The 13,212-nt window shown below is 45.9% G+C and overlaps 1 protein-coding gene across 10 annotated transcripts in view; it reads right to left on the reverse strand.

The window, feature by feature from the left end:
• The window catches only part of TANC2 (tetratricopeptide repeat, ankyrin repeat and coiled-coil containing 2), a 255,682-nt gene that overhangs the window by 124,743 nt on the left and 117,727 nt on the right, over positions 1-13,212 (reverse strand). For all 10 annotated transcript variants that reach the window (XM_014956534.1, XM_014956530.1, XM_014956533.1 and 7 more), the window contains one exon: positions 4,858-5,006. In XM_014956534.1, the coding sequence (XP_014812020.1) occupies positions 4,858-5,006 (149 nt within the window). The remainder of the gene's footprint in view (positions 1-4,857; positions 5,007-13,212) is intronic.

Consider the following 13,212-nt stretch of genomic DNA (forward strand, 5'->3'; position numbering starts at 1 on the left):
TTTCACCTCCTCACACTGCAATCCTTCCAGGTGTCTTAAACACCGCACTGATTTTTTTCTAAATCTGTTTTTAATTTTGCAAAATGATTTCTAACTCATTTACTCCAGTGGCCAAATTAAAAACTACTTGTGTGTCAATGTTCAGTGAAAATATTCCTTTATTTTTTCCCCCGTAAAATCGCTGGGGTTTATTATTATTCTTAATATAACCCAATATGGGGCTGTTTTGGCATTGCTGCTATGTATCAAGCAGATGTTTTCGCTGCCTCTTCTGATTTATCACAGCTGATTAGGCTCCATTAGCACACCTGAGCTATTAAGTTAGGCTTTTTCCAATATTCCTTTTCTTTAACCCACTGAGAGTCCAACCAACTGCATCAAGGTAATGTAATTCCTGAGGGTTGGACAAGGAAGGTCAACGGCGTCCTGGGCTGCGTTGGGAAGAGGGATGATGTTGGTGTGGGAATGAAGTGATGCTCCTCCTCTGCTCGGCACTGGTGGGACCACTCCTGGAGCTCTGTGCCCAGGTCTGGGCCCTCCAGTCCAGGAGGCAGATGGGGATACTGGAGCGAGCCCAGCAGAGGACCACAGAGATGGCTGAGGGACTGGAGCATCTGCCGTAGAGATAGAGAGATACCCAAAACCCAACTGGAGATGGTCCTGAGCTGACCCTGCTTTGAGCAGGCGGGGTGGATTAGATGGTCTCCAGAGGTGCCTTCCAACCTCATCCTACAGCATCTAAAAATGTCACCAGCTCACATTTGGGATCTTTCAGGATGTGCAGCACTATTACTACTATAAATTCTTTATGGTGAGGTCTTTCTATGTCCTTGTTTCAATTGTCACTTTAACCAAATCCCTGCCGAAACTGAGCTCAGTACTACCAGAATAACCCCCACTAACCTTAAAGCACAGAAAAATTGCACTTTAAAGCAAACTAAAATTCAGAGCAAGAACGATACAGTCATCTTCCCTCCAGGTGATAACACCATTGTCTCACGAAATGCCAAAAGTGATATTTTTATAAGTTCTTTTATTTGCAGTGTTATCACCGCAGCTCTTTAAGAAGAAGCTACTTGCAACTGGAAATTACTAAATAACACGGTGTATCACTTGGCATTGATTGACGTGTTTTATTTTTGTATTGATAGAGAAAAATGTTCCTCTCTGCGAGTTTTAAATATAAATTTCCATTGACAGAACATTCTGTATTATTATTGCTGCTGTTTCATCTGTCACATTTTCACTAAGCTTTGAAAAATTAAACTGTTCTGTCACAGCCTCATTGTCCTTTGTGCTGCTCCGGCAGCCGGTGCGCTTAAAAAAAATAGTTTCCCAAAAAATCGGAGAAAAAGGATTTATTCTTCAGCGTTTGTGATCTCTCATTAAGGGAAGCATGATTAAGAAAGTGACAGCACATAAACCACGCCATTTCGTAGCAATCTGGATTAGAGAATATATCCTTTGACATATTCAAAATAAGGCAATTGAACGAAAAGGCGATGTGCCGATTGGCAGATTGGGGCAGTTTTAGAGAAAACACCTCTATTCCTTATCTCTGCTTTAGCTCCAGCATTGGAGAGATTGCAAATAATTATTTTCTTGCTTGAGAAGGCAAAGCATGGGCAGAATAACAAGCAGCAGCCGAGTCCCAGCTTTTGATACAAAGAAGGTTTTCTTTGCCCAGGCCATGTAAATTAAGGCATTAAAACCTAGAAAATTGTTCCCATTTTTAAATTCAAGTGCAAGCTAGTAGTCACAGTCTCAATCAGATTTTAATTAATCAATGATTAATGGAAGAATTAATCTTTGCAAATCCCATAAACGTTTCACCGCATGATTTTCAACACTACTTTAGGTAGGGAAGCTGAAGAAATTCAATTTGGGAAGGAGGCTTGGAGAGGTTTTCAGAAGATTTGCTGCAATTCAGAAGCAGCTTTACCTTGCGCAGGATTTGTGCGTGGCTCCTGTCCTGAGAGAGCAAAAGAAGGGCCACCAAGGCTGGTAGATGGCTGGAGCTTATGATCATAGAATCATAGAATGGTCTAGGCTGGAAGAGACCCTTGGGATCATCGAGTCCAACCATCTCCCCTACTCTACAAAGTCCTCCCCTACACCATGTCCCTCAGTACCACATCTAAACGGCCCTTAAACACAGCCAGGGATGGGGACTCAACCACCTCCCTGGGCGATGATGTAGGAGGAGAGGTTGGTGGAGAGGGTTCATGGAGGCTGGAGAAGAGTAATGGACACCTTTAGCCTTCCACTGTCTGAGGAGGGCCTGGAGGGAAAGCACAACCACACTCTTCTCAGGAGAGCAAAGGGAAGGGACAGGACACTACAGTCACAGACTGTGGCAAGGAAATTTTCTATTAGGTAGAAGAAAGAAGTCCCTCACAATTGGAGTCATCAAGCCCTGGAACGGGCAGCCCAGAAAGCCCATTCATTCTCCACCCATGGAGATCTTCAAAACTCGCCTGGACAAGCCCTGAACCACGTGGTCCAACCCTGAAGCTAGCCCTGGGGGCAGCCCAGAGAGCCCATTCATTCTCCACCCGTGGAGATCTTCATAACTTGCCTGGACCACGTGGTCCAACCCTGAAGCTAGCCCTGCTCCCAGCAAGCAGCTGGATGAGATGACCTCCAGAGGTCACATCCAACCTCGAGCGTTCGGCGATTCCAGGGAAGCGCCGGCAGCAGGAGACGCTCACAAAGAAAGCAAAAAATTAACTTGGTAATTGAGGAACTGGCCTCTCTTTATCTTCACCAGCACATGAATTGCATTCAAAGGGCCTGCAAAACTTTTTCATGCAAAAATTAGCACACAGCCCAAGATATCAATCTATTTTAGAGGACAACTCTCTGCTGTTTCCCTTTAGATTTTTCTTTTATTTATTCTCCAAAGACATCTTTTGCTTTAGAGAAAAGATGGGATTTTAATTTTTGTCAAAAGGCAACAACAAAAGGAACCATTTATAGTAGAAAGCTCTGCTTGGCTTTGAAGTATTCAGTTCAAATAGGTGCCTGTTAAAAGTACATTTTCTAGCACAATGTATAGTAAAGTACATTTCCAGTCCACCACAACTTGCATAAGAAATTGAATGAAAGCATTAAAAGCTTAATGAATGTGTTAAAGGCAAAAACTTTACAAACCCCATTTCTTGGCTCTCAAGCATACTTTAGCCCATGAAGAAGACCAAAAATCTTTTGGTTCAGAGAGACCCCTGGACGTGCCCTCCACCCCGCTCACCAAGAGACTCCCTGCTCAGGCCAGGAGCAGCCTGGGCTCGATGGAACAACATGCCTCTGAGTTTCCTTCAAGTGGCACCGGCTGGGAGAGAGATCCACACGTGCCACCTGGGCATGATGGGCGTTCAGTTGGAATGTACAGAAGCCACCTTCATAGAATCATCGAACAGTTTGGGTTGAAAGAGACCTTTAAAGCCTCTTGCCCTGGGCAGGGACACCTCCCACCACACCAGGTTGCTCCAAGCCCCCTCCAACCTGCCCTTGAACCCCTCCAGGGATGGGGCAGCCACAGCTTCTCTGGCCAACCTGGGCCAGGCTCTCCCCACCCTCACACCAAACAAGTTCTTCCCCACAGCTCAGCTCCATCTCCCCTCTTTCAGTGTCAAACCCTTCCCCCTCCTCCTAGGGCTCCCCTCCCTGATCCAGAGTCCCTCCCCATCTCTCCTGGAGCCCCTTGAGGGACTGGAAGGGGCTCCAAGGTCTCCCTGGAGCCTTCTCTTCTCCAGGCTGAACCCCCCCAACTCTCTCAGCCCCCCCTCCCAGCAGAGGGGCTCCAGCCCTTCCAGCATCTCCGCGGCCTCCTCCAGCCCTGCTCCAACAGCTCCATGTCTTTCCTGTGCTGAGGACTCTACTTGGCTGACACTTCTCATTGACACTTTTTTTAAGGAATTCAGGACCTTAAGTCAGGTCCTCTGACCAACCCCTAATGGCTGAGTGACTTCAGAGTCACACAATGACTGGTGAAAGGAGAATTAGAAGCGGGCTCTGACTTCCATGCTCTTCTGCTAAACATTGGACTACCCATCTGTCACGAAAAAAACCAGAAAAAACTCTCCTGGTTTCATTCTCCTCTCCCCACCATGGCTGGGAGTGGGTGCATTGTCCAGGCTTGAGGAGGAGGAAGAAACTCAGGCAGTTTCCACAAAATCCACGTTGTAGCCCTGAGGTTTTCGCTATTTCACTGAATTTCACTGAATTTTAGAGTTGGAAGGGACCATAAAGATCATCTAGTCCAACTCCCCTGCTGAAGCAGGATTGCCCAGAGCTAGAGCATGTTACTCAGGAGCATCCAGGCGGGGCTTGAAAATCTCCAAGGAATTTCAGCCAGCCAGAGGGGATGTAACGAACTCCAGCACGAGGAAGATTTTACAATTTGCTTTCTCTATCCCTTCTCAAGCATGAAATCACCTTGTTCAGCAAACAGGAGCGAAAACCGTGACTATCTGTAAAAATCAGGCTGTTCCGAGGTACCTCTGCTCCTGGAGAAACCGGGAGCCTTTATGTAACATCGCTAGAGCCCTTCTGAAATATTCCACAGAAGATGCCGTGGAAGCAGAGATTATTTTGGTCACTATAATCTGATTAGAAACGCTGCCCACTCCCCCAGCCTTGGCAGAAACAGAAAAACAACAGAAGCTGTTTCACACGGCAGCAGCTGATCCCCCAAACACATACCGCTGCGCTGGAGCGATGATTCACCGCTTAACGAGGAGATACAACCTTTTACCTCACGGCAATTATTTCACCATTATGAGACACCCAGCTGCCGTTTAATTAGAAAATAACCCCTCTCTTGCCTTCTGGGGAAGGGTTTTGGGGGGCTCGTACCTGGTTCTCGTCCTGCACCTCCATGCTGTACTGGGGCCCTGGCTGTACCTCCGTGACTTTCTCTCCCAGGAGGAAGCCCAGGCGAGTCATGAGTGTATTTGCTGCCTCATCGACGGATGGAGGGGGTCCCAGCTCCTGCTCAGCGTCACCTAGAGAGGAAGAAAACCAGATTCAGACAGGAATTGTTCACTGCTCAGTGTTTTTTACCAACAAAACACCACTAACTTTTCACGCCGCGATGTCAGTGTCCGGGTTTTCAGGTTATTCACGTTATTTAAGTCTGTTTTAACATCATGTGCTGGTCATTAATATCAGGTTATGCATTGCTCCAGCTGTCAATAAGTGCTCCTTCTAACATTTATCCTCCCATTGGTTGTTGTATTCTCAGCACCCCCCATGGAAGCAAACACAGCCACCTCACTTTCCCTACACCAGGTCCACCAGGGAAGGAGATTTCCTGGAGAAGGGAGAGCCTTCCCTCTCCTCTCTGGCACAGGAACTATCACCAAGCTGCTCAAAGAGCAACCAAGGCTCCACGTGCCCTTCTGAAAGCCCTCCAGGAGACGTGGAGCTGCCAACCTGTGCTACCAAGCAGTTAACAGCAAAGAACAAGCCAGAAAACCCAGGAGCATCTTCACTGTCACCTGGGGCTTCACGGTTCCACAGAAAGCACCGCTCTCCAGACACCAAACCTCTGTGCACTCACGGTTCAGGCCACGATACAAAGCAAAGTCACCTGCAAATTCCTCATCAAGTCTATAAAATAGGTCAAAACCACCATTCCAGGTAACTTTTCTTCATTTTTTTCCCCACCACCTATAGGAAGAACAGCACCGACAAGCTTCCAGCCAGCAATGCACAGCGGGAAAAGGGCCAGGCACCTACACTGCCATTTCTCTACCTTTTTAATTGTAGAACAAACATTTTTGGAGGTTTTTGACTCGTAGTGTCACAAAGGTAAGTCGGGTTGTGAAAGTCAAGCTCTTCCCTGCTGATACCAGCAGCAGCATTAAAGCCTGAAGGTCAAGTTCTTTCCACGTTGCGCTGAAGCAATACTGTGTTCAGTGCAGTTGTAGGAGACTAATTAGGATTTGCAATTAGTCCACAGTTAATTATTCATCTGATAATGTACAATCTGGAAAAGAGCCCATCTCCATTTCCCAGCTCCATCCTGGCTGGGGGCCGCTCCAGCACTCGGCCTGAAGCTACGGTAAAAAAGATGTTACTTTAAATATTGCTTTTTGAGAACTGTAATTGAAACCCACAAATGGCAGAATCTGGGATACGGATGAAAATTTAAGCCGGTTGCTTCCAGAAGTTCCCATATAAGCTCATAAGGTAGATCTCGGGGAAGCTGAGAGGAATTTTCTGGTGTCTCACCTGGGCTTCTGCAAGTCACAAACCCTGGAGCATCTCACCCATAACCCCCCCAGCTCCGGGGGCCGAGCAGCTGGAGCCGTCCCTACGCGGTGACGGCGCCGTCAGGAAAATGGATTCTATAGTATGATAATAGAGGCTGTCTTTAAGTTATTGAATCCCTATTGTACTGCTTTGAACGATGCTGACGTGAATAGGATAGATTTAAGAGAGAGACAAATTTAGATGGATGGCCCAATTTTCTGAACTGCTGACCACCCACATTCAATCTGTGGGCATTTACGATCTCCGGGAGTCAAATCCAGAACAGAGACATTTATGTAAAATGAAAATTATAGAGACTTTTATTCCCAAGGTTATTTATTTTTTTCTTTAAAGAAGCAGACTTTTAGAATTTATCCTAGATATCTGTATCACAACCAAACACAACCACCTGCTCCTTGGAGGATGGGTTTAACCTGTCCCTTAAACCTCCCCTCCTTTACACCACCCCTAAAATATCTCTAAGGGGGCACAAAGCTGTCTGTCACCTGTAAAATAAAGAAAATTCCGAGCTTATCCCAGGTCAGTGCATAAGAACACAGAAGATAGAGAGGATAATAACTGCCTGCTTTGATACCAGCCCTAATTCACCTGTGTCTGTCGCTGAAGGCACCGAGGTACCGGGAGCCGCAGCTCAGTTCCGAGAGCATCACGTTTAGTGTAAAACTATCAATTATTTCATTATAACGTGGCTTTTAAAGTACAGATAACTTTGAGCAAAGCACTATTCTACTAGATTATTCCCTCTTTTGGTTTTAGGTCTTTAAAAATAAGTGCAGTCATTTAATTTGAGTGTCAAAGAAAAGACGTAAGAGCTCCGAGCTGCCTGTGAATGGGTATTATGGAAAGAAGCTGTAACTTGCCTTTCAGAGTTGACAGTGAGACCTAATACTCTCTTTCTAAGTTCAGAGAAAGGACATAACTGGGGTTTTTTTTTTTCCTCCCTGGCCACGTGTTGATGCTGCAGCCAAATTTACACACACTCGAGCCCGCTCGGTTCCCACCAGCCCCATGGGGGAAAAATGTGAGATATAGTTGATAACACAACCAGCCTGAGGTTTTTAGGTGGTTTTAGGGTTTTTTAGGTGTTCTGACACCACTGCCTTAAGGAACTACAGCAGCTCCAACACACACACACCCCACAGACAGCTCAAACAAGCATCCTCTGGTACAGCAATAAAGACTGAGCAGCTGCCCAGGCACACACACCCTGAAGGTCCATTGGTGGGTCTGAAGGACCCCAACATGGTCCATGGTCTGAAGGTGCCACACTCAGCTACACCTTCTGCTTCTACATAAACACAGAAGTAATACCAAAAGCCGTATCAAAATGCTCAGTGCCAGGAATTTTAAACAAGAATAAAAAAACCCCTGTAACTCCCTGACTCATTGCGTGCGCATGAGGAGTTTGGTGTAACTTTATGTCCTTTTATTTTCAGCACGTATTTGCTGAATATATATTCTTCAGAAAGCATATACATGCTTGAGATAACATATTTTTCTATATAAACAGCTAATGCAGTAGGAGGGGAAGGGGTGGTGGGAGCTGTGTGCTGCTGGGCGGGGGGGGGTGAGCTACAACCCACCCACCACCCAGCCCGGTCTCGGGTGGGATCCCAGTGCCATCCCACCACGTAGCCTGGACTTTCCTGCCAGCTGAGACCTTCAGTCACCCGGTTCTTTATGATGGACACCCCCACTGTCAGACTCACCCCACCTCCAGCCAGAGATTCATTAATTACCTTTGATTACACCGTCCTTGCACACACCATTGCATTTTCTCATCCCCGTGTGATAATGTGATTTCTGAATCTCACTGAAAATTCCTTCCAAAGAATTTCATAGAGAAATTTTTTTTTCCCCACTGGGAATTTATTGTGTTTAATTTCAAGGCAAATGCTGCAAACCCAGAGTCAGCATCTCAGGTACTGAACTCGGGACTCAAAACCAGAGGAGATTTACTTAGGAGGGGAAGGGGTGGTGGGAGCTGTGTGCTGCTGGGCGGGGGGGGGTGAGCTACAACCCACCCACCACCCAGCCCGGTCTCGGGTGGGATCCCAGTGCCATCCCACCATGTAACCTGGACTTTCCTGCCAGCTGAGACCTTCAGTCACCCGGTTCTTTATGATGGACACCCCCACTGTCAGACTCACCCCACCTCCAGCCAGAGAGTCATTAATTACCTTTGATTACACCGTCTTTGCACACACTGTTGCATTTTCTCATCCCCGTGTGATAACGTGATTTCTGAATCTCACTAAAAATTCCTTCCAAAGAATTTCATAGAGAAATTTTTTTTTCCCCACTGGGAATTTATTGTGTTTAATTTCAAGGCAAATGCTGCAAACCCAGAGTCAGCATCTCAGGTACTGAACTCGGGACTCAAAACCAGAGGAGATTTACTAGATGTTTGCCACCAGCCCAAGGACTTTCATCACAGATATAGCCCACAGAGTGCAAACACATTGCAGCAAATTGCTTATTTCTAATAACATAAATAAAAATCCACGAACAGCTCCAAGATAGATTAGTCTCAAAAGTTGTAGCCTGGCTGGAAGGAGAGGTAATTTGTCCAAGCAGTACGGGGATTATTTTTAATATTTTTTTTTTGTGGTAAGAAAAATGTAAGCAACCAGCCTTTCTTTGTACTGCAAAAAACAGATGAACTTGAAAATAAGACATTCAGATTCTTTCGTAGGGAGCTGTAAATAACTTAAAATGTATTGTCCAAAAATTGAAAGAAAAAGAATAATATTCCAAAAACTGCAGGAAATACGCAATTGAGTTTCAGGCAGAGTCACCCAAGAGCGAGACTAAAGGATACTTCTTCCTTTTAATCCTTAATCTTCAAGAAGAGACAGGTAACGGCAGCGTTATATGACAGAAATAAATAAAAGCTCCTATGGAGATGTGGAACAGGTTGTCCTCTTGGATTGAAATACTGCATGTGTTTAGACTCCCTGGCATTTTTATCTCTCGGAGCAGAGGAATGCTGGAAACAGTAAATCAGAGCCTCTGCAGAGCCATCGGGAGGGGAACAGAACAACCAGGAGCAAAAATCAGCCAGGAGAGAGAGAGAGAGAGAGAGATAGAGCTTCCCCCTCCCCAGCGTGGGGCTGGAGGGAAGAAATCCCAAACCAGCACCAGGCACTCAGAATTCTGTCCCCAGTGCTCCCTTAGAAGAAAGTCCAGTCTTCACAGCAATGGAAAAAGAAAAGTCAAAAATCCAACATAAACGTGATTTACGTTACTCTGAAAGCAGAAGATAAAGTAAAAGAAACAAGAAAATGAGAATATGTCATTTCTCCATCTCCAGCCCTTGAGGAGCATACTGTGATTTTTTGACTTATTTATCTACTTTGCTTCTGGATTGCATTACACTGGAACAGATGCCACAAGAGGACTGGCTGGAGAGGGAGAGAAGCAGAAGGTTAATGAGATCTGGGGTCTGGGAGGTCGTTTCGTCCAGGAGAGCGTGTGTTGCCCAAGGCAGGGGGGGTTTGAGGGACAGAAAAGCCCATCGAGGCAGAGACCAAAGTGCTGGGTTCAGAGAGGGCTCGATGGATCCATCCATCGGAGATGGACCCGTCCATCCATCGACCAGGAGGAGGGTGGGGAGCGGGGACTGATCGATCGGTGGCCGAGCCACAAGGTCACCAGGCTCCGTGGGGACCAGGGGGAAGGAGGATGCAGGAGGAGAAGACAGGAGCATCTCTCTGCCACAGCCCCACCCCAGAGCTCCTCACCCATGGACAGAGCAAAACCAATTTTCAAATAACACACCTAATAACTAGCAATAATAAATAATCAAATCCAGCACTCAGTGATTTAGAAGCTTCAAAAAGAGCGTAGATACCTAAGGCACACACATACAGCTTTTTTTTTTTTTCAAAAATAAAATGAAATTTAGCTTCCAGAGCTGCAGCAGACCTCAGCAGTGCTGGGAACACCTCCGCGCTTTCCAGCTACTTCTGCCAGCCTTTTAAGATAATGACAATTTTCTTTTTTTTTTTTTTCACTGAACTGCAAAAAATGCAAATTGGAAACATTCAGAAACATTATAACCTGAGCTTGTCATGCAATTTAATACCTCTATAATCCTTCTTCCCTTCAAAAAAATTCAACCCACTTTAAATACGTCAGAAAGCCTCTGCAATTCACCCTGGAATTTACCTGATTTAGGCCCTTTAGGAGCAATTTTATGGCTCCTGGCAGCTCTCTCTGATGTTCTACCTACACAGAGCTGTAGTATTTTTGAAGGGTCAACCCTGGCGCCTCTCTTAATGTCACACACAGCAGAACGGTCTCTCGGCTGTGTAAGAAAAGTCTTATTTACCAAAATCAGAAGTTTTAACTTTAAGAAGGATGCTGGTGCTGCTCAGCGAGCTCTGCACCTTCCCCAGCCTCCCCAGGGGAGGGTACACAGCCCACACCTGACAACAACTACAATTCCCAGCTGGGAATGGTCCTGCTGGTAACCAGACCAGCACCCACCAGACCAGCACCCACCAGACCAGCACCCACTGGGAAGAGCAGGGGCTGGGTTTGTTGGGTTGTGGGTTTTCTCCCTGGGGAGTTCATAAGTGCTTGTAAATCTTCACAGCATTTCCTTGAGAATCAAATATATCATTTTATAAGCACAGTTATTAGGTTTGCTCTTTTCAAGAAAGCACTCAAAACCTACAATGTTTTTGAACATTACCATTTTAAAATACTGTTTCTGTTCCGTCCTTTCAATTCCTGTAATGAAATCTGCCACATCTTTCAGCTGCAATTGCTTGTGAGCAAATGAAATTTCTTTATGATTTATTTTGCAATTCTGTGACTTGTTTGACAGCTACCATCCTCTAACCCTTCCGATACATGACGTAGGTTAACGCCCCTGGGAGACACTAACAATGTGTCTGTCCTGGTTTTACTTTTACTTCCAAAACCAGGCTCTGAATATCATTCAAATTACACCTGAAATCTATTTCAGCCAGTGTCTTACTAGAAGAACTGGGTAACAGTTCACTCAGTGAACAGAATTTCCCTGAATATGAAACTGATTTGTCTTATAAATCAAAAATTCACAGAATCAGAATCACATGGGGTTGGAAGGGACCTCTGGAGATCATCTCCTCCAACCCCCTGCCAGAGCAGGTCCACCCAGAGCAGGTCCCAAAGGAACGTGTCCAGGGGGGTTTGAATGTCTCCAGAGAAGGAGACAGAGCCTCTTCCAGGGCTCTGCCACCCTCAAAGTGAAGAAGTTCCTCCTCATGTTTAGATGGAACATCCCATGTTCAAGTTTGTGCCCATTCCCTCTTGTCCTATCCCTGGGCACCACTGAAAAAAGCCTGGCCCCATCCTCCTGACACCCACCCTTGAAGTATTTATAGGCATTGATCAGATCCCCCCTCAGTCTTCTCTTCTCCAGACTTAATAGCCCCAAGTCCCTCAGCCTCTCCTCATCAGAGAGATGCTCCAGGCCCCTCATCATCTCTGTAGCCTCTGCTGTCCCCTCTCCAGCAGTTCCCTGTCCTTCTGGAACTGGGGGGCCCAGAACTGGACCCAGTGCTCCAGATGGGGCCTCCCCAGGGCAGAGCAGAGGGGCAGGATGACCTCTCTAGACCTGCTGGTCACACTCTTCCTGATGCCCCCCAGGATGCCATTGGCCTTCTGGGCCACCAGGGCCTATTGCTGGCTCATGGCCATCCTGTTGTCCACCAGGACTCCTAGGTCTTTCTCCTCAGAGCTGCTCTCCAGGCAGGTCAGCCCGCAAAGTTCTTATATTAGCAAAGAGAAAAATAGAATAGTTATATGCAAAGAGGGAGCACCTATGGAACGCCAGAAATAAATGATACCGTTGATGATTTTGATCTCCAATTATGTAACTGCAGAGTTTTATCTAATGACTTCTCTCTCCCTGTGACCCGAATCTGTCCCGTTACTATGTACATCTGCTTTAAATTATTCTGAATCCACTTGAGCTATATTTGGAAAATGCCCTTGACCATTTCTGCGCATCCCCCTAATCTCAGAATTAAAGGAAGACCTTTTCATTAGTCTTGTTTACAACAAGAAGAGATTTTTAGAAATTTAACCAATAAGGGATGCAACTACCCCAGATGCATTGCTTTACATGTCCATTTTTGTCCTGCTGCTCTTCCGATACTTAGTGATTTTGTGAGAGCAATGGAAAAACAGTCCCACCAACTGAAATGACACCACAGACAAGTGACAAAGTAAATATATTCTCCTTGTATATTGATATAAAGCCCTGTAACTGGCCAAAAAATGAACACTGTGCTATGAAGGTGTTCAATCTGCGGTTCAGATTCCGTGTCCCTGCCCTGCTCCAGCTCCACGGGCTTCACTGGCTGCTCTGTCCCATCATTTCCACAAGAAACTGCAAATTCCCACCGTTAATTCCACCGAGTCCATCCCTTGCACGAGTTCCACAGACATTTCCTCCAAGGAGAAATTCAAACAGAAGAAATTCTCCTCCGCACGGCACATAAATACCGCTTCCCAACCAGCCCTTCCCTCTGCTGCTGATGGCCCTTAATAGTCCTTCAAATAGACTGGCAGAAAGACTTATTTTTAATCAGAAGCCATACAGAGCCAGAGACAGGCAGCAAATGTAATTTCAATGCCATCATAAAATCTAATTCAATGCATTTCGTGTTCTAGATTTTTTTAAATAAAACCCCTCTGCACGCACATTCGGGGATGAGTTTTCCTGGATTTCAGCTCCCATTTAAGCACCAAAGGAAAGGGAGTGGGGGAAACCAGAGGACATCCAGTGTGCTGATCACTGAACTGATGTGTAAAGAAAAGAAAAAAATCCACAATTATCATAAATATGAGCCTAGGTATGCGGGACATGTCCTAAAAGTGGGATTACACTTAGATCCCTGAAAAGGTTCCAGAGCTCCTTAACACACCAAGGACACC

Source organism: Calidris pugnax, unplaced genomic scaffold, assembly GCF_001431845.1.
Source record: "Calidris pugnax isolate Ruff unplaced genomic scaffold, ASM143184v1 scaffold167, whole genome shotgun sequence".
Taxonomy (NCBI): Eukaryota; Metazoa; Chordata; class Aves; order Charadriiformes; family Scolopacidae; genus Calidris; species Calidris pugnax.